At 40.3% G+C, this 24,812-nt stretch overlaps 1 protein-coding gene across 1 annotated transcript in view; it reads left to right on the plus strand.

The window, feature by feature from the left end:
* The window catches only part of TRANK1 (tetratricopeptide repeat and ankyrin repeat containing 1), a 60,324-nt gene that overhangs the window by 32,560 nt on the left and 2,952 nt on the right, over positions 1 to 24,812 (plus strand). Inside the window, exons 13-22 of the mRNA XM_072853694.1 lie at positions 1,022 to 3,901; positions 4,510 to 4,709; positions 5,177 to 5,314; positions 9,119 to 9,256; positions 10,578 to 10,734; positions 11,317 to 11,405; positions 15,512 to 15,615; positions 17,255 to 17,387; positions 18,281 to 18,426; positions 20,186 to 23,262. Coding sequence (XP_072709795.1) covers positions 1,022 to 3,901; positions 4,510 to 4,709; positions 5,177 to 5,314; positions 9,119 to 9,256; positions 10,578 to 10,734; positions 11,317 to 11,405; positions 15,512 to 15,615; positions 17,255 to 17,387; positions 18,281 to 18,426; positions 20,186 to 23,262 — 7,062 coding nt within the window. The remainder of the gene's footprint in view (positions 1 to 1,021; positions 3,902 to 4,509; positions 4,710 to 5,176; positions 5,315 to 9,118; positions 9,257 to 10,577; positions 10,735 to 11,316; positions 11,406 to 15,511; positions 15,616 to 17,254; positions 17,388 to 18,280; positions 18,427 to 20,185; positions 23,263 to 24,812) is intronic.

A 24,812-nucleotide genomic window follows, 5' to 3' on the forward strand; every position in this document is an offset into this window, starting at 1 on the left:
CAAAGGTAAAGGCAGAGCAATGGCAGCAGACTTGGAAGGAAATCCTACAGTGACATCTGAAATCTGTTTCTCAGTTTTTGTTCAGTTGTCAATCAAGCAAAGTTTTGTTCAGAGGAGGAGTGAGTGAGAGGACTGTAGGGCTTACATAAAAATGTGAGAAATTCAGATAAACTATCAAATTAAGCCCCAAAGTCAGGTTTGATTTTAAATTAAGAAAAAATGCATTTTTGAGTTGAAGGATTAAAATAATTAAAAATACTGAATTTATTAATTTTAAAGCACACACATTTCATATAATAGATTAATGAACTATTTAATCGATTAATGAAGTATCATTTAGAGAGATTAAAAGCATAGATACTGCCAATTGTAAATTTTAGGAAAGAAATGTTTCACATATATTTTCTGGTTTAAATCACATATATTATCTGGATTAAACCCAGAAAGCTGCAGAATATCTCTTTTTTTTTTTTTTTCCCTGGAGAGGTATTGAACTAATCTTATTTTGTAGGAAATTGCTTTAGGGACCTCAGATATTAGGAAATAATTGGCATTTGCCACAGGTTATTTTAGTAAACCAGTTATCTGCAGGAGATTACTTCTGGGTGGCATATTAAAATGAACCAAATGACCCCAGAGCAGTACTCAGAGCTGCTGCTTGTCCAGATGACCAGAGTCACCAGCCTACCTTGGGTAGCAGTCAGGGCTGATGTTGGAAGGTGAACAAATCTGTCTGCACGTGGGGGTTAAAAAAGGAATTAGAGTGATGCTACAGGAACAATTGCAGCACTAGGGATTTTTAAAGCTTTGCTGCCATTGCTGTTTTACCTGGATATTAGAAAAGCTGAGTTCTGAGCCATTTCAAATAAGCATGTTTTACAAACATGAAATGTAGATTTTTTTCTTTTGAAAGCAAACTGATTTTCATTTCATAGCTGCAGAAAAAAAGTATTAAAAATTGTTGGCCTACAAAGCAGTCTTGTAAAGCAAGTGATTTTTTTGTATGTTCTCTTGCTTTCAGATGGCACTGGTTTAAACATCCTGAACTATCTACTTGATCTCTTTGCTTCAAGACCTTCTGACTTTCCATATCTTAATCCAAACATACAAGACGAGAATGGAAATACAGTGATGCATATTATTTTTCAGAGAGGATTTTCAAAACAAGCTAAGAGAATAATAGATTCATTGGCAAAATTTGATATTAACTTTAATATAAAAAACAAATTAGGAAGAGATGTGAAACATAGAATTAAAAAAAATGACCCACTGCTACTTGCCTGGAATAATGCTGCACTGGAGAAAAAGAAGTACCGGCAGGATATGGCAGGGCAGTTGGTTAAAACATCTAAGCCCGCTCCAGCCTCTGAGATTTCACAGCCAAAGAGCACAGGGCGTTCTTCATCTGGGTCCTCATTAAAGGCACCATCTGGCAACACAGCACATAAAGATTCAAAACCCCTGTGTTCTGTAAAGACAAAAAAAGATCAGTTGGTGAAGCAGGAAACAGAAAGCATAAAGAGCCCTTTAACACTGCAGGAAAGTCTAGTGCAGGCAATCACAGCTTTAATTCAGCAATTGAAATTGAGTGATACCGTAAGAAAGGATTGTCCTCTGGTACAAAAGCCATCTTCAGCTCAGACTAATTTGGAAAAGGGAAAAAGTGAGTCCTTGCAACCTTGTGGAAGCATAGCTTATCCTGAAGGAAAAGGGGATAATTGGGAGAAAAAGAAAGGAGCAGAGAAATGTAGTATGGCTCTGCCTAATGGAGAGGAGGAAGAACCAGAGGAAGAGAAGGGGAAGATTCTGGATATTGAGGCATATGTGCAGGAGTTTGATAACATGACCTGGGAAATAGAGTGCACTCCTGAAATGCTGAAGATGTTGGGCAGCAAAGCTGTGCCTCATTATCTGAAAACTAAAACTATAATGACAATTAAGCAGCTTGGCAATGGGGAATGGACTAGGGGCCTTCAGAAGCCACTGAAACACTTGAAAGCTGATATCCAGCTGTATGAAGCCAAGTTGGGCAAAGGTGCAAGAATGCTATGGGAACTTGCAATTGACTTTTCTCCTCGTTGCAGCGAGAGTGCGGAGAAGATTATGGAGGCAGAACAGACAAAAAATCTTCCAGAAAGATCGGGTAGAGTTTACACGGAAATAATCAGAATTTGGGCCATTGTTCTTGACCACTGCAAGCTGAACCGTGTCTTAGATAATATATGTATTTCCTACAACCGTGGCTTATCCTGCATCTTGAGGAAAAAGCTCAAGGGCATAAACAAAGGACATCAGAACCACAATGTGACAGCACAGAAGCGCATTCCGTGTTGTTATGTTGAAGACACAGAGGCAGAAAAATCGAAAGAACATACCATACCTGAGTATTTCCCTCCAGCCAGTGCAGCAGAATTGGAATACAATATAATGAAATTTCACAGCTTCAGTACTAACATGGCGCTTAACATTATAAATGATGTACATTCCTCTGTTGAATACCCTTTCCGAGTTGGGGAGTTGGAGTACGCGGTAATTGATCTCAATCCAAAGCCCATGGAACCAATCATTTTAATTGGGCGAAGTGGGACAGGGAAGACGACTTGCTGCTTGTATAGGCTTTGGAAGAAATTCTATTCATACTGGGAAAATTCCACCTTGGCAAATGGTCCTCTGCTGGAGAGGCAAACATGGCAGCAAAGACAGTGCAGTGAGGTTGAAAAAGCTAGCTTAGAGAAGGAAGAGAGTGAACTAAAACAGGACAGTGATGATTCAAGTGAGGAGCAGGTGAGCGATGAGCAAGACCAGGACAGCGAGGATGAAAAGGTTCCTGCAGGCACAGCTGGTGCGGAAATGAATTCATGTGATGACCACGAAGAAGACCAAATGTGTCGTGCAGAAGCATCGAACACACTGGAGCACCTGCACCAGATCTTCGTGACAAAAAATCCTGTCTTGTGCCAAGAAGTTCAGAAGAGTTTCATTGAACTTAGCAAGTCTTCCAAGGTAACCAGTCACTTCAAGCCTCTGGAGCCAAATGTTCACAGGCTACAAGATGTTAAAGATGAACATTTTCCACTGTTTGTCACCTCCAAGCAGTTGTTGCTGTTACTGGATGCATCCATGCCTGACCCATTTTTTCTGAGAAACGAAGATGGAAGCCTTAAAAGAACCATTGTTGGTTGGAGTCCTCAGGAAGACTTGGTGGTACCAAATTGGCAAGACGAGGATGAAGAAGGTAATGTTGAAGCAGAACATGGTGATGATGAAGGAGCTGCAGATGCATACTCTAGGGAAAGTGATCCTCGGACTTTTGTGACTTACGATGTATTTGCAAATGAAATATGGCCAAAAATGGTAAAAGGTAAAAGCTTGTACAATCCAGCACTGGTTTGGAAAGAAATAAAATCATTTCTGAAAGGCTCTTTTGAGGCACTGAGTTGCTCTGGGGGTAAACTTACTGAGGAGCAGTACAAAAAACTAGGTCGAAAGAGATCACCGAACTTCACAGAAGACAGGAGTGAAATCTATCACCTCTTTTGTCTTTATCAGCAGATACGATCACAGAGAGGTTACTTTGATGAAGAAGATTTGCTGTATAATTTATCTCAAAGACTCTCAAAGCTCAGGGAGCTGCCGTGGTCCATCCATGAGTTTTATGGTGATGAGATACAGGATTTCACCCAAGCTGAGCTAGCACTGTTAATGAAATGCATCAATGACCCTAATGCCATGTTTCTAACTGGTGATACTGCCCAGAGCATAATGAAAGGAGTTGCTTTTCGGTTTAGTGATCTGAGGTCACTGTTTCATTACGCAAGCAAGAACTCCACGAACAAGAAGCAGCGTGTTAGAAAGCCAAAAAGGATATATCAGTTGTACCAGAACTACAGGTCCCATTCAGGTAGAGTAACAAATTTGTTTATGATCTGATCCTGTGCTCTTCAGATGTCACTAATGATTGAAATTTTCTACTGGCCAATTCAAAGCATCTTTAACCAGCCGTTTTTTTAAGAGATCAGATGGTCAGCTTTTTCTGACATGCAAATTCTGTATTTTGACATCTCAACTGGAAAACCAAGAATGAACATTTTTTAAATTGACATTTTTTGAACACTCATGCTTACTGCATGTTTTGACTGTATTTGTTTGAAGGAAAACTTAACAAATAATCATACCCATTTCTGTTGTCCCATCTCCAAACCGCTAGACTTCACAGCATTGGTGTACTACTTCTGCTTTTCTTATTTGTTTCTTATTTGACCTTCACTTTGTGAGGACACTGCTAAGCCTTTGTAGCATCGTTTCTGATCTTCACAGACCCAAGACTGAGGTCCACTCAAAATGGCGGAAACATAAAGTGGACCTTACAGCTTATCTCTTCTCTGGCTAGTGTTTTTGTTATGATATTTCTTGATTTCAAAATTCTAACAAAAACTTTTAAAAGTGTGTTTGCGAGAGAGTATGAGACGGTCAGACTGAAGTTTAAAATCTGTATTCTGGTTATTACAGGTATTCTCCGTTTAGCATCTGGAGTGGTTGATTTGCTTCAGCATTATTTCCCAGAATCTTTTGATCGCCTTCCTAAGGACTGCGGCCTCTTTGATGGACCAAAACCTACGGTCTTGGAGTCCTGCAGTGTTAGTGACCTAGCAATTCTGCTGAGGGGCAACAGAAGGAAAACACAACCCATTGAATTTGGAGCGCATCAGGTTTGCTTTTCTTAGGTATATGGCTTTTTGCAGATTCTTCCAGCTCTGTTGCTAAATCATCATTTTATATGGACTGCCCACAACTTTCTTTTTTAAGCCCTTGTATCTCACTGATAAATTATGGTTTTTAAACTTAGAAACCTTCATTGTGTTGGTTTGTGTTTCTTCTTAACACGTCGGGCTCTTTCTGTTCTTTTTTGCATCAGGTGTTTCCTGTCCCATTCCTTTCTAACTCCAAATTTTCTTACACCAGATCTATGACTGTCCTCTCATACCATGCATTTGTCAGTCTTCTAGTGGCAGCTTTGTGGCCTTTTTTGCAGAGTGTGCTGGAATGTCCGTGTTAAATGCTGTCTGGTTTGGGGAAAGCTCTTGCATTATCGTAATGTCTGTGTGCTCTCTCTATGAGGCTGTTATCTTTTTTTTGCTTCCTAATATATTATTTTCATTAATGTATTTTACGACAGGTGGTATTAGTGGCAAATGAAACTGCAAAGGAGAAGATACCTGAGGAACTCAGTTTAGCACTTGTACTGACAGTTTATGAAGCAAAGGGGTTGGAATTTGATGATGTACTCCTTTACAACTTTTTCACAGATTCAGAGGTATTTAATTCTTACCCATTTTCTGCATTTTTTGTTAATGTCTTGATTTTACAAGTGGTCTAATTGGCTTTCCAGCTGGGGAAGGATTCATTGTTTTCTCTGAAGATGGTTGGTTTCATCACAGTAGAAAACAGAGCTCATAGGTTTATGAGTTAACACCTCTTCCCTTAATGCTGCATTTTCCTTCAGACTAGCTGTTGTGATTTAAAGGAGAGCCTTGTGTTGCCACACAACAGCATGCACACACACACACGCTTCTGCTACTTGTCAAGACTACTGCGCTAGCTTACAGCATGTCCCTACCAGCTGTTCCCTGTTCAGGTCAGAGCAGTTGGTGGAGAGACACTCCATCCCCCTCACATACCCTTTATCTTACAGCGGGGTTCTGGGTTCCAAAAAACACCTTAGACCCCCTGCTTTGCATCACCACTCTGTTCACAGTGCGATTTTTTTGGTGTGCTAGCTCATAGACTTGAAATCATTTGTCAGCCCCAGACAAAATGAAACAGAATGATTTTTCTTTTTTAAATTAAAAGCTTAGTAAAACAATTATGTTTAGAATCAAATACTGTGTGTATGTGTTTGGGGGGAGGGAAGGGGGTGTAGCTATCCACAGCTTAGCTCCAGAAAACTCAATCTGGTCTAGTTCAGGAGTTGTCAGGAAACAGGGTGGTCTTTATAGTGGAGACCATTGCCTGTAGAATGGCCTCGGTTGAAGAAGGTGTTTTGTTTTGTACTTTTTATGTACTTCCTTTTCCCCCTTAATGGTTCTCCAGGGAGCTCAGACCCTGCCCCTTCAGAGTTTCCTGTAACTCTAGACCTGGCAGGGTTGTGGTTCCTGAGGCTTCTCGCAAAGAGCTGTCGACCACAGAAGCCTCACTGTTGTTGCTGGAGCATCACCGAGCCCCCTGCCCCCTCCCCACCCCAGCCAGGCAGTAGGCAGCATCCTTACTGAACATGCCTGCAGAGACTCGAGAATGCTCACAACTGAGTTGCTCTGCAATTAAACATTCAGTGTGAACATCTCTGTTGCAGATGCCCTCTGCCTCTAGCCCTCAAAACAGTGTCGCAGATGTGGCTTTCGGTGGATGAAAACCACAGATGTATAAAGGAAAACAGGGCAGCTTACTGGTGACTCTTCATAGAGGCTAGCAGACCTTATGTGGCGAGGGTGGAAGGAAGGAATTTGAGGTGAATGACCTTAAATCTTGCTTACTGAGATGTGGGGACAGTATTATAGTGGCTGTCATGATAGATTTCTCAAAGTTGATATGTTTCTGGTGATGCAAGTTGTTGTCAGAAAAATAATCAACTAATAGCAGAATCTGGAGTTGAGTGTGTTGAGCATTTTAACTCAGCTAGACTAATGTATGTCAGGCCTGGAGAACTGTTCCCGTCTAATTCTTCCATTTTCCTGTGAGTCATGAGCAATTGAGCTGATTTGAGCAGTTAAACAAGCAGGCAAGAAAGAAGCTCACCCTGAGGTTTTCTAGTTTTGAAAAGCTGAATCTGTGAACTAACTGTTGTAAACACAGCAAATGTGGCTGTGTGCTGTTTGTAATTTGTTGGGTTTGCTTGTCATTGGCCTTGAAAATGAGATATGAAATGAGTCTTGTTTCATGAAGCAGGTTTGAATGAAGACTCAAAAAGGGAAGAACTCCAAACCCTCAAAACCCTGCAAGCTGTTGACCAAACTGATACCATTAGCTGGTTGTCATTTTATAATCCATGACAGGCTTAGGAGTGTTTTGACTGATGTTTTATTGCAATCTTAACTTCAAAATACATTTTGCAAGAAAACGTTCCTTCATTTTTTTCCCCTTAGGAAGACAGTTAACCTGTATCAGGTTGCTTAAAGCTCGGAACTATATGTGTATGTATATATATATTTATATAGAAAAAAATAATAATAAAGAGCACTATTTCAGCCTTGTTATGATTATTTTTGAGTTTGTGTCAGAAACTTGGCACTATGTAATCAGGTTTCTATTAAATACCAAAAAGGGGGAAAACATAACAACTTAAAATATACTTATGATTTTCTGGATTGTTAGTTTTATGTGGCATCAGGAAGCTGCAGAAAGGTGTGATCAGACCTGGCACTTTGGCATTTGTTACATGGCATGAGAGTGCACACCACCAATCTGCCGCCACACTTCAGATATGTTTAAGCATGTTTGTGCACATTTGTAGAAATTCGTCACATGTACGTAGGTCAGAGGTACATAGGTCAGTCCAATATTCTCTGACCACACTTTTTTAGATATTCCACATGAGTATTTTTTGCTCATGTCTGAGCCTTCTTCCAAGGGGGGGGGTGTTGGCCAGTGACATTCCACTCCCTGGCTCAGACCAGCACTAGCGATTACTGGTGGTGCACAGTGAGCTTAATACATTCATCACATGAATGACCAGCCGTCTTGCCTGTGCACAGTGAGGGTGAGAATACATGCCTGAATGGGATACCGGTGGGTCCACCTCCACGGCTTCAACCCTTTTGTTTTGTCCATGGCTGTGCCTGCCCCCTCCCTCCCCCGTCTCCCTGTCACAGTTTACATAAGCAGTGATGACTTGCATGCCAAAGGTGATGTACCAAATGGCTCTCTTCTTAATCCACTGCCTTTTCCTGCCAAGGCAAGTGATCTGGGCCCTGTTCAGAGAACTGCCTCTTCCGCGCACCAACCAAGGGACAGCAGCCACTTGCCTCTGCTTGTATGGATCCTGCTTGCTCCAAGTCTCCTTGGTGCTAGAGGGACGAGGTTCGGTGAGTTGTGGGCCAGCTGGCCTACAACTCACTGAGCTTGGCAGCTGCCCGTCCTGACCTACAGGCTCAGATCTATCCAACATGTCTTAGCAGATTTTAGCATGGCAGTTTGCAGCTCATGAGCATTATTCCACCACTATTTATCTTTCACTCTGCCCTGGGCTGGCAGGGAGCTGCATGGCCCAGCAGACAGCACACCCCCACAGTGAGTCTGCCTGTTGCAGTATTGGGGTTTGTAGGAGAATCCTCGGCCCTAGGACTAATCCTGAAGCCTCGTCCATAGTGAGGGTAACCTGATTTTCTCCTTTTCCCCATAGATGGGTTATCCATTCTAGGGGTGTATCTCCAGGTTTAGCTGAAAATGTATATTCCACCCAAGGAGGTTTTCATGTTTAATACCAAATTTACTTATTTACATTAGGCGTTGCATGTGATCTGGATTTAGATGAGTAATACAGCAGTATCCTGAAATCACAAGACAAGCATAATATAACAATGGCAATATACAGCAAAATCACAATACAAACATGATTCCCGTTAGCAGTCCTTATATGCTCCACCATCATGATGCTGGACATCCCCAGTCGCTGGGAAGTAATATGTAGCTTGAAGCCAGCTCAAGCCAGTTGCACTCTTCCAGGTTTGTTTTATTTATTGCTCAGTTTTTACACACTCTGGGCTGAGCCACGTATTCATTTCCCCCATGTTGGTCTGGCTGGCTCAGGAGGACATTACTCTCTACTAGCTATTTCAGGGAAAGTTGTTTATTCAGCCTGATGACTGCCTGGTACAGCTGTGTATCTCAAACAAAAGTTACCCTCCAATACCACTTGTATTGAGATGAAGTTCAGCTTTCTTGAAGAAAATTGGTGGTCATTCTTTACATTCTTCCCTGAGATAATTTTTGTTTTCTGCCCATCTCCTCTGAGCCTTCTTCACTTGTGGGGGTGTGTTGGTCAGTCACAAGATATGACCTTATTTGCATACGTGGGCAGTAGTGATTGCTGCGTACAAGTAACCTCATTCTCTTGACATTTTAGGCTAGCAAAGAATGGAAGATCATTTCTTCTTATACACCTGATTCAGATGTGCAAGTGGGAAGCAAATTGCTAATCGAAATGCCTTTAGAGGATGCTACTGGTATGCAGAAAAGAACTTTTAATGTAGAAATGTACAAGGTGAGTTTTACATAACATTGGGAATAAGAAGGATAAACTAAATTCTTAAATCTTAAAAGTAGGGGAATTTATTCAAGAAATACTTTAATCCTGTAGTTCCATGTTTACCAAGGTTGCTTTATCTTTTTGGTGGTTGTTCACATTTGTATAATATAATATTGATTTTGAAAGATAAAAATATTTTGCAAATGTAATTTGATAAGAGAATAAAAACTACGTGTAATAGACTTTTAGGTATATTTACAGAACAGTGATGGTTAAAGCAAATAGCAAATCAGCTTGTCAATATTTATTATTACTTTAGTCTGGTTTCAGGTAGATTAAATTAAGGAATTTATTCTTTACCTAACTTAAATTAAGGAAACTTCTTAGAATCTAGTGAGTCAGATATTTTCAGGATTGTATGGTAAAAAACTGAGGGAGGTGAGGTGACCCAGGTCGAGGGAGGTGATTCTGCCCCTCTACTCTGCTCTGGTGAGACCTCACCTGGAGTACCGCGTCCAGCTCTAGAGCCCTCAGCACAAGAAGGACATGGAGCTGTTGGAGCAAGTCCAGAGGAGGGCCATGAAAATGATCTGAGGGCTGGAGCACCTCTTCTACAAGGACAGGCTGAGAGAGTTGGGGTTGTTGAGCCTGGAGAAGAGAAGGCTGCGGGGGAGTCCTTATAGCAGCCTTCCAGTACTTAAAGGGGGCCTATAGGAAAGACAGGGACAGACTTTTTAGCAAGGCCTGTTGTGACAGGACAAGGAGCAATGGTTTTAAACTAAGGGAGGGCAGATTTAGACTGGATTTAAGAAAGAAATTTTTTACAATGAGGGTGGTGAGGCACTGGAACAGCTTGCCCAGAGAGATGGTAGATGCCCTATCCCTGGAAACATTCAAGGTCAGGTTGGATGGGGCTCTGAGCAACCTGATCTAGTTAAAGATGACCCTGCTCATTGCAAGGGGGGTTGGACTAGATGACCTGTAAAGGGCCCTTCCAATCCAAAGCACTCTATGATTCTATGATTTTAAATCAGTAATTATACGTGCAAGTGATTCGAAGGAAAATGGACTGTCACGCCTGCAGCTGCTAGGTTTGCTGTAGCAGTAGTTGCATGCAAATTAGCTGGGCAATGGCTTATGTAATTGAAAAATCACATTTTTAATATTTAGACTTGCTTACTTAAAGATATTTTCTTACTTGTTACTCATTCAGTATATATTTGCTGTTTTCTTATAACTACAAAGTATGTTTCTTTCTAACCATTTAGCTCATCTGGCATTTCTTTTATTTTATTTTGGTGTGTTGTTTTTTGGGGTTTTTTTGGTTCTGCTTCAGATGCTGAATGGAGAACTAAAGCAATTGTATACTGCCATTACAAGAGCCAGGGTCAATCTTTGGATCTTCGATGAAGACAGGGATAAACGGGCTCCAGCTTTTAAATATTTCATTGAAAGAGAATTTGTTCAGGTTGTCAAAACAGATGAAAAGAAAGGTAAAGTTATCCTAAAACTTCCTTAAAAGACTGTCAGACAGGACAGCCTACTCATGGTTTCTTGCTTTTAGGCTGTGTAATAAAGAAGGTTAAATCCCTTGATCCCTCTAACAGTACACATTGATAACTGCCCTTGCAAATTTCCACTGATTTCAGTGGGTCTTATTTCTTTTGGCTGTAAAGATCAGTTGTATATGTTAATACATAACTTAATTGCTAATTCATTAGTATAATTTTTCCTGCACAGTAATGAAGCCTGTTCATAGAAAACCATCCCAGCTGAAAGAGATTTATCAACTGAAAGAGTCTGGTTTCTGTAAAGACTGGATTTACTCAAAGTTTTGTCCAAAAACCGAGCACGATTTTTAAAGGTCTTTCAAAACCAAAACCAACTTCTTGATTTTCAGTGCTGATTTTGAGAGAGATAAAAGTTATTTAACTCATAGTTACCATTACTGGTGTGAGCACAAATCATAAAGAGTTTGGAACATTATGAGATGTTAATGCTTAGTTTTGGTACATGATAAGTGATTTCTGTTCTTTATCCATTCTAACATAAAATTACTACCCCTGACCTTCTAGACTTAGATGACAGCATGTTTGCTAAAACTTCAACTCCAGAAGAATGGATTGCACAGGGAGACTACTATGCTAAGCATCAGTTCTGGGAGGTAGGAGCATATGTTTATCTGAAATAAGGATTCTTGTCTATTCTGAAATCTTTTTTTTTCTTTTGCATCTATAAAATTATCTGTAAACCTTCAGTTGCTCTGTAGCAGTGTATCTTAGTTTGTGGTTTGTAGTTGTGTAGGTGTCTACAAACTACTTGTAAATGACTTGCAAGAAGTAGGGAGAGCAAGTCTGTTGTCTGTAATCTTAAATTCACTACCTAGAAATTTGCAGTCCAGTGAGGGGAAAAACATTTTAATGCGCACAAATGAAAGATGGTTGGAAAAAACAATTATTAGCAACAACTGGAATTGGCTGGAATTTGTGAATCTAAACCACATGCTTGACAATATCATTACACGGTACTGTAGGAAAACAAAAACATTTATTGGAAGTTTATTGATTTGGGTGATGATCTCAGAGACCTTTTATGTTTTTTTGGACAGTAATTAGGGATGGATACAAAACACACATTAAGGAACAGCATGTAAGAACCAAGGGAGCACTAAGAAAACCGCAGAGAGAGTAGCAAAATGTTGGTTTTGTTCCCTTACTATTTAAAGAACATGGAGATTTTACAGTCTTTTATTTCCAGATTGATAGTTAATACAATCCAGATAGGAGATGACAGTTAATGGAACGGAAGCAAAACCCAGCCAGGACAACAACAACAATGAATTATTCTACAAGGAATTAAGGGATATTTCTAGATCAACTGCCCTTGTCCTTATGGGTGATTCTAACTTCCCAGACATCAACTGGGAATATCATACAGCGGACACAAACAGGTCCAGGAAATTTCTGAAGCACGTTGAAGATAACTTCTTGGTACAGGTACTAAGGGAGCCGATTAGCAAAGGTGCCCTCCTAGATTTGTTGTTTGTAAACAGAGAGGGACTCGTGGGCAAAGTGATGATTGGTGGCTGTCTTGGTCACAGTGACTGCCAAATAGTTGAGTTTCAAATAGTTGGCAATAGGAGAAAAACTGCCAGCAAAACTTCAACCCTACATATGGGGAGAGCAGACTTCGGGCTGCTGAAGGAGCCAGCTAGTAAGGTCCCCTGGGAATCTGCTTTTGAAGATACTGGGGTCCGTGAATGCTGGTCACTTTTTAAGAGCCCTCTCTTAAGAGTGCAGGAGCAAGCAATTCCAAAGTGTCAGAAGTCAAGCAAGCGGGGCAGAAGGCTGGCTTAGCTGAGCAGGGATCTTCTTCTAGAATTTAGGCAGAAAAGGAAAGTGTGTGGACATTGGAAGCAAGGACAGGTGACACGGGCAGACTACAGAGACACTGTTTGCCGTTGTAGGGAGAAAATTTGTGCAGCCAAAGCTCGATTAGAGTTCAAGCTGGCCAGCACTGTGAAGGACAACAAAAAGGGCTTTTTTAAATAGGTTAACAGCAAAAGGAGGATCAGAGATAGCATTGGTCCATTACTTGATGAGGTCAATCACCTCACAAATAGGGACGTAGACAAAGCAGAGACGTTTAATGCCTTCTTTGCCTCTGCCTTTAACACCAGTGACAGGCCCTGGGACCCCCGGAGCACTGTGTTGGAAGACTGTGACTGGGGGGGATGATGAAATCCCAGCCAACCCTGAACTTGTTCGAAACTTGCTGCTCCAGCTGGATGCGCATAAATCTATGGTGCCTGATGGCATTCATCCCAGGGTACTGAAAGAGCTGGCCGATTTTATTGCAGGACCTCTCTCCATTATTTTTCAACAGTCTTGGGAGTTTGGAGAGGTCCCAGTCAACTGGAAGCTGGCAAATGTCCCAATATTCAAGAAGGATAAGAAGGAAGACCCTGGTAATTACAGGCCTGTCAGTCTCACTTCAGTGCCTGATAAAATTATGGAGAAGGTTATTCTGGGAGTTATTGAAAAATACTTGAGAGACAATGCGGTCATTGGTCATAGCCAGCATGGTTTCACAAGGGCAAAGTCCTACTTAACCAGCTTAATTTCCTTTTATGACAAGGTCACCCATCGAGTTGACCAAGGGAAGCCAGTAGATGTGGTGGGTTTGGATTTTAGCAAAGTTTTTTATACTGTCTCTCACAATATCCTTCTGGACAAAATGTCCAGCACACAGCTAGACGAGTCCATAATACGTTGGGTGAGCAATTGGCTGATGGGTTGGGCTCAAAGAGTTATAGTAAATGGGGTTACATCAGGCTGGCGGCCAGTCACCAGTGGGGTTCCCCAGGGCTCAGTTTTAGGGCCAGTGCTCTTTAATGTTTTTATAAATGATCTGGACGCAGGAATCAAATGTACATTAAGTAAGTTTGCTGACAATACTAAACTAGAAGGAGCTGTGGACTCCCTCGAGGGTAGAGGGGCCTTACAGAGAGATCTGGATAGACTAGAGATGTTGGCAATCACCAACCCTATGAAATTTAACAAGAGCAAGTTCTGGATTCTGCACCTGGGACGGGGTAATCCTGGTTGGATGTACAAACTGGGGGACGAGAGGCTGGAGAGCAGCCCCGTGGAAAGAGATCTGGGGGTTTGGATTGATGACAACTTGAATATGAATCAACAGTGTGCCTTGGTAGCACAAAGGGCCAACTGTGTCCTGGGGCGCATCAAGAACAGCATAGGTAGCCAGTCGAGGGAGGTGATTGTCCCACTCTACACTGCACTGGTGTGGCCCCACCTCGAGTACTGTGTGCAGTTTTGGGTGCCTCAATATAAGAAGGACATCAGACTATTAGAGTATGTCCAGAGGAGGGTGACCAAGATGGTGAAAGGTCTCGAGGGCAAAACTTAGGAGGAGCGGCTGAGGTCACTTGACTTGTTCAGCTTGGGGAATAGAAGGCTGAGGGGTGACCTCATCGCGGTCTACAACTTCCTCAAGTTGGGCAGCGGAGGGGGAGGTGCTGATCTCCTCTCTCTGGTGACCAGAGATAGGACATGAGGAAATGGAATGAAGCTGCATCAGGGGAAGTTCAGATTGGATATTAGGAAAAGGTTCTTCACTAAGAGGGTGGTTGGTCACTGGAACAGGCTCCCCAGGGTCACCGCACCAAGTCTGTCAGAGGTCAAGGAGCATCTGGACAATGCTCTTAGTCATAAGGTTTAGTTTTAGGTAGTCCTGCAAGGAGCAGGGGGTTGGACTCGATGACTCTTATGGGTCCCTTACAACTTGAGATAATCTATGACTCTACGAAATAAAATTTTGGATACTTTTTTTGATCGTGGCAGAAGGAAGGCTTCCATTTTTTGCTGATAGCAACATACAATTTTTTGTATGGAAAATAGATATTTATAACAAGGCAAAAATTAAAATAATCTGCTGCCACTATACAGACAGTCTTTATCTCCCCTTGAAAAAAAAGGCACTTTCCTAAACGGAGAGAAAAGTGTTTAGACAAAAACCACAAAGCTGAGAAAATTTCATCTTGAAATCTGAAATGTATTAGCTATATTATCTGCTATTCTGTTTTCTTTATAAGCCTGATCTTTGCTTATCATTCCTACATTAAGAAGAAATTATCTGGTGAATTTGGCAGTTCTAAGAGTGGCTTACAATGTGCAATTTCCAAACAGAAGCAAATACTAAATTAATGGATAGAATAAAGAAATAATGGTGTTGCAGAATGAGCAAGGTGATAATGAAGCAAACCTTGCTAGGGACATGGTAACTCCCAATGCTTCTCTTTAGCTTATCACAGAAAGGGCCTGGTATGGTAAAAGCATGAATAAATGTTCCATGTTTTTCAATTTAACTTTGCACACATTGGTTTTCCTAACTTTTATTAATAGAATTTATGTGGCAGATGCCTGGCGACTTACCAATTAATGGTTTAGGCCATCATTCAAATTGCATGAGCTATGTGTTATATCAGCCTACGAGGAATTTTGCTTTCACTACTTCCATGTAAACCACTGTAATTAAAATTCTAATCGTGATAGTCACATGTGGACTGACTTTAAAGCTTTTCTTTTTGTCCTAAAAATGTACTGCAATGTTTTACCTTTTCCTTCTTCCAGGAACCCTGCCAGTCTTTCTGTTTTTCATTACAGTGACTGTAAAATTAAGTGTTGCTTTTATGTGATAACCCATGGGCTGGATGCACATGTGTGAATGCTGTGTATGATTTCACCCCAGGTGGCAGCCAAATGTTACCAAAAGGGAGGAGCAGCTGAGAAGTCAAAACTGGCCCTGGCACATGATGCCGTTATCAAAGTGCACTCAAAGAAAAGCAGCCCCAGGTAAGTGTAAATGCAATGAGTGAGTGTCATTCTGTGGTGCCAGTCCTCATGGGTGTGTGCAGAGGGAGATTCCCACCACAGTTGTGGGACTGGACTGGAAACATTGGATGACCACGCAGGTGACGTGTCTTCACATCTTTGTCTGTGGGTGGCAAAAGAGATTTAAGAAATTGGAAAGTCTAGCACAGTTCCAACAGGATCTGGGGCGCTGCTCCCTTTGGAGAGTAGTAAAGCAGTTGTATGCCATAGGCTGTCCAATCCAAGTGTGGCCATTGAAAGGGCTTACTGGTTATGTGAGAGAAAAGCAACAGGATTTGCATTACCTCAGGAGGCTTTATATTCTTAGATATAGATAGAAGAGCATATGCCATCAGCAGTGCTCAACTCCAGTTAATCCCACTGCATATTCACTTAACAAAGAAGAAGGAATGGTGTAGTACATTGGGGAAGAAAAGCTGCTAACAAAAAGTAAGCTTTGAGGTAAAACTAGTGTTAGAGTCAATCTAAACTAAACAAGTAGAACTAGGTTTGAACCAAAGGGCAGTTTTAAAGGGACAGATTTTGAGATGAATCATTTGGTTCATGCTGTCAGCTGGGCAAAATAGCTCAAGGGTTTAACAGGGGAGGAAGTGTGCAGTATCCTGAAGAGGCTGAAAAACTGTCTGGGACTTGTCTCAAGTAAGACAGGAAAAAACTTCATGGGGAGGACTCTAGACCTAAGTGAATTAATTTGTGTTCATGCTGGGGAGGCTGAAAACCAGCAGTGATAGCAGAGTGGGTAAGGAATGACTAGCGCAGAGGTAGCTAGCACTGAAGGGAGAAGGGGGAAGGTCTGGAGAAATGTTATGGCAGGAATTAATCAAGATTTTACCTTTTTTAATTACCTGTTTTATATTAGTGGCCCTGGCTAGAAGTATAAGGATACTCATAAAATTTTGTGATCATAGAGAATTTGTTGATGGGAGTGAAAAAACTTTTTTTCAGTTGGTGTAAGCTGGGGTGCTTGTCAACTGGATAAAATTTGAGGAGAAGAAATTGGGAATATTAGGATACATTAAGTTGACAGAACATATGTAATAAGCTGTGAAAGTGGTGGTTTTTTTAGTAGAGCTTTAATGCTGGTGTACAAAGCATAAGTAAGATTCCTGTGTGCTCTATAATATGAAATTCTCTCTACAGTTCTGATCCTCCAGGCTCAAGAATGATAATTTCAGACTAGGTCTGGGAAGAAAATAGACATGCTGTGACAATACCAGAAAGGCTAGGCTTGTTTAGTTATACAGAGCAAAGGCTGAGAACAAATTTTATTATTGTCTTTAATGGCATTGAGGCTAAACAGCAGAAAGGAAGAAGGAGTAAGTTAAGCTAGAAAAGAGAAGCAGCACAAAACCACACTAGTTTACTTAGTTTGAGAATTTAAAAAAAAAAAAGCTTTTTAGTGCCAGAGCAGTGAGATTCTGGAACAGACTTCTGGACAGAACAGTGTCAGCTCAAAATATAACTAATTGTAACGTAATACCTCATCAGGTTATATATGAAGAAGAACACATGATGTCAGTGTTGGTTGGATTCAGTAACAGATCATGTGATCCTAAACTTAATTTGGATGTAAGCGGTAATTTTCTCTTACTTTCTACAGGGAAAAACGGATGGAATATATGCAATTGGCTAAAACTTACTTGGAATGTGGAGAACCAAAACTGTCACTAAAATGTCTGTTTCAATCAAAGGAGTTCCGGCTTTGTGCAGAACTGTGTAAAAAGTTAGGAAAGGTATTAAGTCCTCTAAACTATCCTCTCCTTATCACTTTCATTTTCCTAGCTTTTTTTCCCCTCATATTACTCATAAGGTAATAGTATTTTTCTGTGACATGGTAGGAGCTGAACTAAAATAGCTCTTTAAGCTGGGCCATTCAAGAGGAAGCATTTGTCACAGAATAGCCAGAAGAGGAATGAAGAGGACAATGATACAATTATGCAGTCTAGGTTTATTTCTTTGACTTTCCTCAAATGTCACCATCAGTCATTTCTGCTTTGCAGTCAAAAGTTAGTTACGACTGATTTAATGAAACTTAAGCTGTTACTTCATTCAATACTCTGATGATATTGAAACTTCACTGATTACAGCCATCTAAACGGAACCTTGAAACTTGCAAGGATTAAGTAATGTACTAACAATAAATTTCTAAGTGTATGAGGGTATTTAACATTTTCTATTTGCAGTGCATTTCCACTAAAAGACTTTAAAGTAATTGTTCCCAAATATTTAAAGTTTAAGATACAAGGTTGGGTTCCCATTCTGCATCCATAACTGTTTTAATTTAATCCTGTTGATTCTGAGAAATTTGCAAGTCAACAGAAGTGTGTGTGGTGTTATAACAGGCAGAGCTGGGTGAATAAAAAGTACTTTGGAAATCCTGTATAATACCTTTAATTTTACATTCTCAGTTTTCAGATACAAATATTTTGAAGGTTTTTAAAAATCTGTTCAGTTTTAATGATGGTTATTTTAATATGTATTTGATTACATTCAGATACTTTAATTACATTTTATTAACGTGTGCTTCTCTGAGACACCTACATGATGGAATTACTAAATTTATTCTATTCATGTAGTTTTGACTGTTTGGAGCACTTCAGTTTCATTACTGACTTCTGCATTGCAGATGAAAGATGCTGCAGTTTATTATCAGAAAAGCCAGTGCTACAAAGAAGCATCTGAATGTTATGAACAAATAGAGGAGTTTGATCTGGCAATTAAAATGTACTGTCAGGAAGAACTCTATGAAGAAGCAGCAAAGGCAGTTGAAAGGTATGTCTTCCAAGATGGTATTGGAATATAATTATCTTTCCCATTTCCAAATTCAGCATAATACAGCTGGCTCACCATAAAATTTTCACAAGAGTTTTGGCTGGTGACTTTGTTTTGTATGAAGTTAAATTACTTTGTCAGAATTCTCACTTGGGTAATGATAATATGGTGAAAACATTCTACTGCATTCATAGCTGGAGCAGTGACTAGCTTCATTTTCCTGGGAATTTTTTCCAGTCTGTATTTACTAGTCATGCAAGTTCTCCTTTAGCCAGTCCACTGAACTAGGTTCTTACGGTAAATATGACAAAAACATTTAATAGAAGTATTAAATACTTCTCTTTTAAGAGTGAAATAGTAATGGATTTAGCCACCTAGTCACTGACTTCTGTAGGATTATAACCATTAGATGTGTGGTATATAATGCAGCAGTCATTGTGGCAAATGAACTATTTGTCTCTCAAAATCTCTAACGTAGAGCAAAGAATAGTAATTAAAATGACCAGCTTGTGCTGCCTCTCTGACAGATTCTTGGTCCTAGTCTCTGAGATGAACTTTTCCATAGCATCTCCCCTGTGTTGGCTCAGGGCAGTTAAGAAGTGCCTTGCGCTGTGCTTGATAAACTGATTTTATTAGTATCTTTTTGACAGAACTTTGCCTCTGGCACCATCCCTGAGACCTCATTAGTACATTCTTGTGTAAACAGTTCATTTATTGGCCACACCTTTCATTACACGTAAATTGATTGATGACTTTTAAAGAATATATACACTAATTACAATTCTAGCAAGGTCTACAGTTACACACCTTCGCTGAAATCCTTTGTAATGTACCTTTAATAATGGCAACTGTTTTTTGAAGGACTAAGGTTGTTTAACATGTAGAGATAGTTTGATCAAAAAGTTCAAGCATTAAAGTCACCTTACCAACTAATGATTTTTTAAATCACCCTCCCCAAATCATTCATGCAAATTCATCAGCATAGGTACAAAAATCTGCTCTCCCACATTTATCATGAAAAAGATTATAATAAAAGGCTAATGATAATTTACTCACCCATCAGGAAAAAATTACTCATTCTCAGTATGCAGGAGAGAATACTTTTGCAAGACTGGCTTAGGGGATATCTTAATAATTTCACATCAGCCAATAATAATTAATGAGTGTTTTAAAGTGCATGTTTTGAAAGATGCAACCAGGTACTTTGCTCAGGCACTCAGTAAACAGCAAGGTATATGTAGATACATACAACAGAATTGAAAGAGTTCTCTAAACTGAGCAGTTGATGTAAATTTTACAGAATATTATCTATATTGGCCTGTGGAGAATTCATTGAAATTCTGATTTATTTCATTCTGCCTCCTGTTCATGTAAATAACCATTCTATATTGAGGCTTACTTTAATAAACAGAAGATTATCACTGGCAAAATGTGATTAAAATAATTTGTGCGGTGATTTGACAGCGTGGAGAAAGATTCACTAATGCTGTAAACCTTGTGATCTTGTTTGTACCAGAAGTTTTAATGATCTTGCTTCAGACAGCCTTATGTTGTAACTAAATTCTTTCTGTAGATCTTTGAAGGTGATGTGATTGTTTTTTGCATGACAGACATATCACTTGAAATAGTTGGCCTTTTTGAAGGAAGGGCTTCTGGGGGCAGCTATTTGTTTAATGGTTTGGAGGCTTTTTAAAAATGCAGTATTTTTTTGTCTAGGTTAGTCATCTATGGTAGTAAATTGATGTATCTATTATTTCAGATATGAAGAGATATTAAATACAAAAGGACAAATGGTTTCCAGACTCTCATGTACAGCAAATCAGTTGTATTTGGAAGCAGCTGCAAAGTACCTAAGTATGAACAGAACTGAGGAAATGATGCGAGTCCTCTCAAAACTTGAGACAGAGGATCACCTTGAGTTTCTGAAGTCTCGTGGATGCTTGCACCAAACAGCAGACTTACTGAAAAGGGAAGGACGAGAGGAAGAAGCTGCAAAGTTAATGAAACAACATGGGTTTGCTCTGGAGGCAGCCAAGCTCACAGCTATAAAAGAGTTTCGTGCATCGTGTTTGCTTGCTGCAGCTCGTGCCAGTGTGACTCACTGTTCAGAATTGGACCTGGTGGACGTGGAGGTCATCCTAAGAGAAGCCCTCGAACTCTGTGAACAAACTGAGCAGAAGTCTGGCATTGCTGAGGCTGTCTTTTTGCAGGGAGCTCTGAAGGGAGACTTCACAAAGCTGAGCAGGGCATACTGGCAGTTCCTATCTCTGAATCATTCTGCTGGTGCAATTGAAGCTCTCTTTGCATTATCTCGCTGCAGTGCTCCTAGCCAGAACATCCTCTTTATGGCAACGCATGGCTTAATGGCTCTTCTGAGTCTGGTTAGGGGTTTGGACAAAGTAGCCACCAATGCGGAGAAAGATATGGTGAAGTCATGCTTTGCCTATTTTGGGATTGTCCCAACAGGTGACAGTTGCCAGGTGTCTCAAAATGAAGCTGAACCCATTCTCAAGTTTTTGTCAGACAAGCCAAGTCTAAAAGAGAGGAAGACAAAGGGTGATTTCTCAGTAAGCATAGAGGAGGTAAAATCAGCTTTGAAGCAGCACTTGTTAAGCAGGTTGTGCTCTATCACCCATGAGTTACTGAACAAGCATTACCCTGGTATTTGTATGAAGTTCATTGTTGGCTTGAACTGTGAAGATAAAACCTGTGAGGATTACCATAAGCCCTTGCTGCGCCATGAAGCAAAGAAAGTATTTCAGTGTAAAATGCATCTGGTGGCAATAAACGGACTGCTGTTGGAAGCCACACGCACTTTCCCTAAAGAGCTACTGGATCACCGCAAAAGTTTGGATGACATTTTGACTGCTGACAGATATGCATCGTGTAAAGCCCTCCTAGAAATGTTTTTTCCTAATCATTTTCATTTGAGAATACTGTCTGAGAACCCAAAGGCATGCAAAGAAATACTGGAATTCAGCAACGTTATTTCCAAACCCTATAGAGCGGTGTTGAAGGAGTACATCACATTTAAGTTTAAAAATGAAGACACTGCAGCCAGAAGAGAATCAACTGACTTGTGGCTAACTGCCATGCAAGTTTTCATCTTATCTTCAGGATATCCTGAAGAATTTGAGAAACTTCTTTTTAAGGAAGAGGATGATTATAACAAAGAGCTAAACTTTGCTTTGTCAAAGGCAAAAAATTCCCCAAAGAGTAAAGGCCGAGGAGGAAAGGTCAAAAGAATAGAGGGCAGACATGGTATGTTGCTACCTGACAAAAACGCCGAAAATGCAGGGAGAACGCACTTGTGCTTCATTCGACTTCTTGAAAATTCACTTGAGCAATTCTATGTTCATAAGAACCCAGAAAACTGTAAAAGTTTTTTTTTCCGTTTTATGAACGTCCTGGTCAAGAAATGCACGAGATACCTGATTCCAAGCATAGGAAATACAGTGATGTTGTTGGAATTCCAGTATATTCTCTGTTGTGCTGTCCTGATGCGTCTCTCCAAGAACATTACTCTCTGCTTTCCAAAGAGTTACATTGCTCTCATTCATTACTGGGAGTTTTTGTTCAGAAGCAAGGACCATAACAATGAACTTAGAGACACATTTTCTATTATACAGGAGTATAGACCAAAGGACAGATATGTAGCCATACAGAATTTCAGTTTTCATCTCTGTTACCTAGCAGAAGTTTTGTGTGGAGTTCATGGAAAGTTCGATGTCCTTCTGGATGCCTTCAAGGATCCTGACTGCATAACTTCTGGGGAGGCTGAGCGGGCTGTAGTGCTGTGCTTAGTGATGTTACTGAATGCTGACCAGGTGCAGAATTCTAAATATAGATCCCTCTTATGCCACCACTTCCCTGAAATCAAGGCGATGCTGAAATCGATGAGAAAAGACTCTCCCTCTAAAGTGCCTGAAAGATTGCTGAGGGTTGTGGAACAAGTGAGTGATGCCACACATGTAGGAGAAATCGCTGCAGGCCTGCAAGAGCTTCTGACAGAGAGAGATACAGAGTACTTGGTTGACTGCCGATGGAAGTGGGACTCTGCGTACGCTCAGGGGCATCCACCCATACGGGGCATCCTGTATGAAACTATAAACCTTGACAGGTTTATGACCTCTTTGGATAAGACAGAATACGCTAATGAGCTAGAAAAGGAACTTGAAAGGGTTCATTGCTTAGAGGACCAAAAGGATCCCCTGGAAGTCATTGCACTCAGCAAGCAACAGAAGCAAGAACAGAAAGCATCTGCTCAACGCCACTTGCGTCGGGTCTTCCATTTCGTTTCTCTGTGCATGAAGTGGAAAAGGAAGGCCTGCTCCATAGCTGAGCCTGTTGCAATGGAAGAAGAGGAATTTTTATCAGAGATCTTCAAAAAAGCAGATATTGACCAAACCCAGTGTGACCTCTGTGGAGTCAGATTTATCCAGAGCTCTGAGAACTATTTCAGCCAGTCAGAAAACATGGAGGCAGACACTTCTGAGGCTGTGACACCAACAGAGATCAGTGGGGAAGAAAAGTTGCATGCAGAAGGAAATGCAACTTCTGTGGCCAGTGAGGCTTACATAGAACACAGAAACACAGATGAACACATAAAAAATAATGCTGCCTACAAATACTACGCCGACTTTTTCAGAAGAAAGATAGATCCAATAATATATGATGGACTGAAAGTAGTGGAGGCCATTATGGAAAAGACTCACACCCAAGAACATTTAGCATATAAAGAAGGTTCCAATTTACACCAGAGAAAAATCAAAGAGAATATTAAGAAGATTTCAGATGCAGTAGAGGAAATCTATGAGAGAAAAGTCTGGGCTAAAGGTAGGACCTTTCCAGTTTTCTTTTGAACAATTTAATATGTCATTTGTGGTCAAACTGCTAGACCTGACAAAGCTCCATTTGAAAATCTTAATGTGGTCAAGAGAAAGGTATTTCCTGGTATTTCAGGTAGCTGAGGAAAAGAGGAACTGAGACAGTTGAAAATATTAAAAAATATATTCTCACCTCTTCCAAACACAAAGTAATACATCAGATAGTGCAGGTAAAGTGAATAGTGGTGAATTTTAGTAAAGTGAATTTTAACTACATGATCAGATGTGCTGTGTTCTCTGAATTTATACAGTCCTACAGCATGCTGTTACATTAGACCAGGTCATCTTTACTAATTTTTCTACTATTTCCTAATTATTTCGTTCTGCCAGCCATAGTAATTTGGATATGCAGGGGTAGAGTGTTAGGAATACTTGGAGTCTTTGGTTAAGGATATCTCTAACTAGTCTGCCCTTGAACTTGTAATTTTGCTAGGGCTGAACAAAAGTGGATACTTAACTACAAATCTGTGGGGTGTCAGGCACTCAAAGGCAACCCTGGTATTATAAAGTCCAGTAAATTATGGTACTTAAGAGATATATATTTTGATGTTTGATATATCCTCCCCCCCCCCATATGCTTAAAGCATTATTCTATGCTGATTTTTGCAAGTCAAATTGAATCACTGAATGAGTAGCCTAGGAGCAAAATTGTTTGGGGTACTTGCTGTGGGAAAGTGACATCTTAAATCAAAACATTGTTACTGGCTTTAGTTATAGAAATCCACCAACCCTGTCAAGTTGTCACTTTGCCTGTGATGTCTGACAGTAATGAAAAACTGTAATATTTGATATGTTCATCAGCTCTGATCAGTGAAATACGTTAAATTTGTAACTAAAAGTTAGGTTGTGGTCTTCATGTGTAAGCTTTATCTTTACTCCTAGTGAAAAGCTTTTACATATGGATGAAGTCCATAAAGTTTTTCTTATTTAGTTGGCTTTCTGCTCAATGAACCATGGTCATGATGAATATGATATATGTAGTAGACTTAATTAGGTAATAGTTGATTTTGTTATGACAATTGTGTGATGAATGTTAACCTTGTTCTTCCACTCAGTGAAAATATATTTACAGAAGTTATTTGCCTTTGAGATTACTTTTCCCTTGCTTTATAACAAGCATTTTTCAAGTCCTTAATGGTGCAGTTAAGCAAGGGCTGCAACATCTCTGGTCCATGTTTTACTTTGACTTGTATAATTTCAGAGGGATTATGAAAGCCAGGAAATTTAATACCCAAAAATAGATAAACCATAATGTTTTCAGGAGTTTCAGGTATACCTTAAAAGGGACAGTGCAAGGATGGAGAGCTTCTCCTCTGAGAGCGCTGGCAATGTTGATTGGAATGGGGAGTAATACATAAAGCATCTTCATCCCCAGTAGTGAATTTGCCTGCACACGAGAACTGGTGGCTGAGACTTCTTGCTTTGCAGCATCATCATACAGCACAGCTCTGTGTAACTTCGCTTTTTGCTTGGCTTTTAGCTGCTGTCCATCTCTCCGCT

The sequence above is a fragment of the Ciconia boyciana genome, chromosome 2 (genome assembly GCF_034638445.1).
Source record: "Ciconia boyciana chromosome 2, ASM3463844v1, whole genome shotgun sequence".
NCBI lineage: Eukaryota > Metazoa > Chordata > Aves > Ciconiiformes > Ciconiidae > Ciconia > Ciconia boyciana.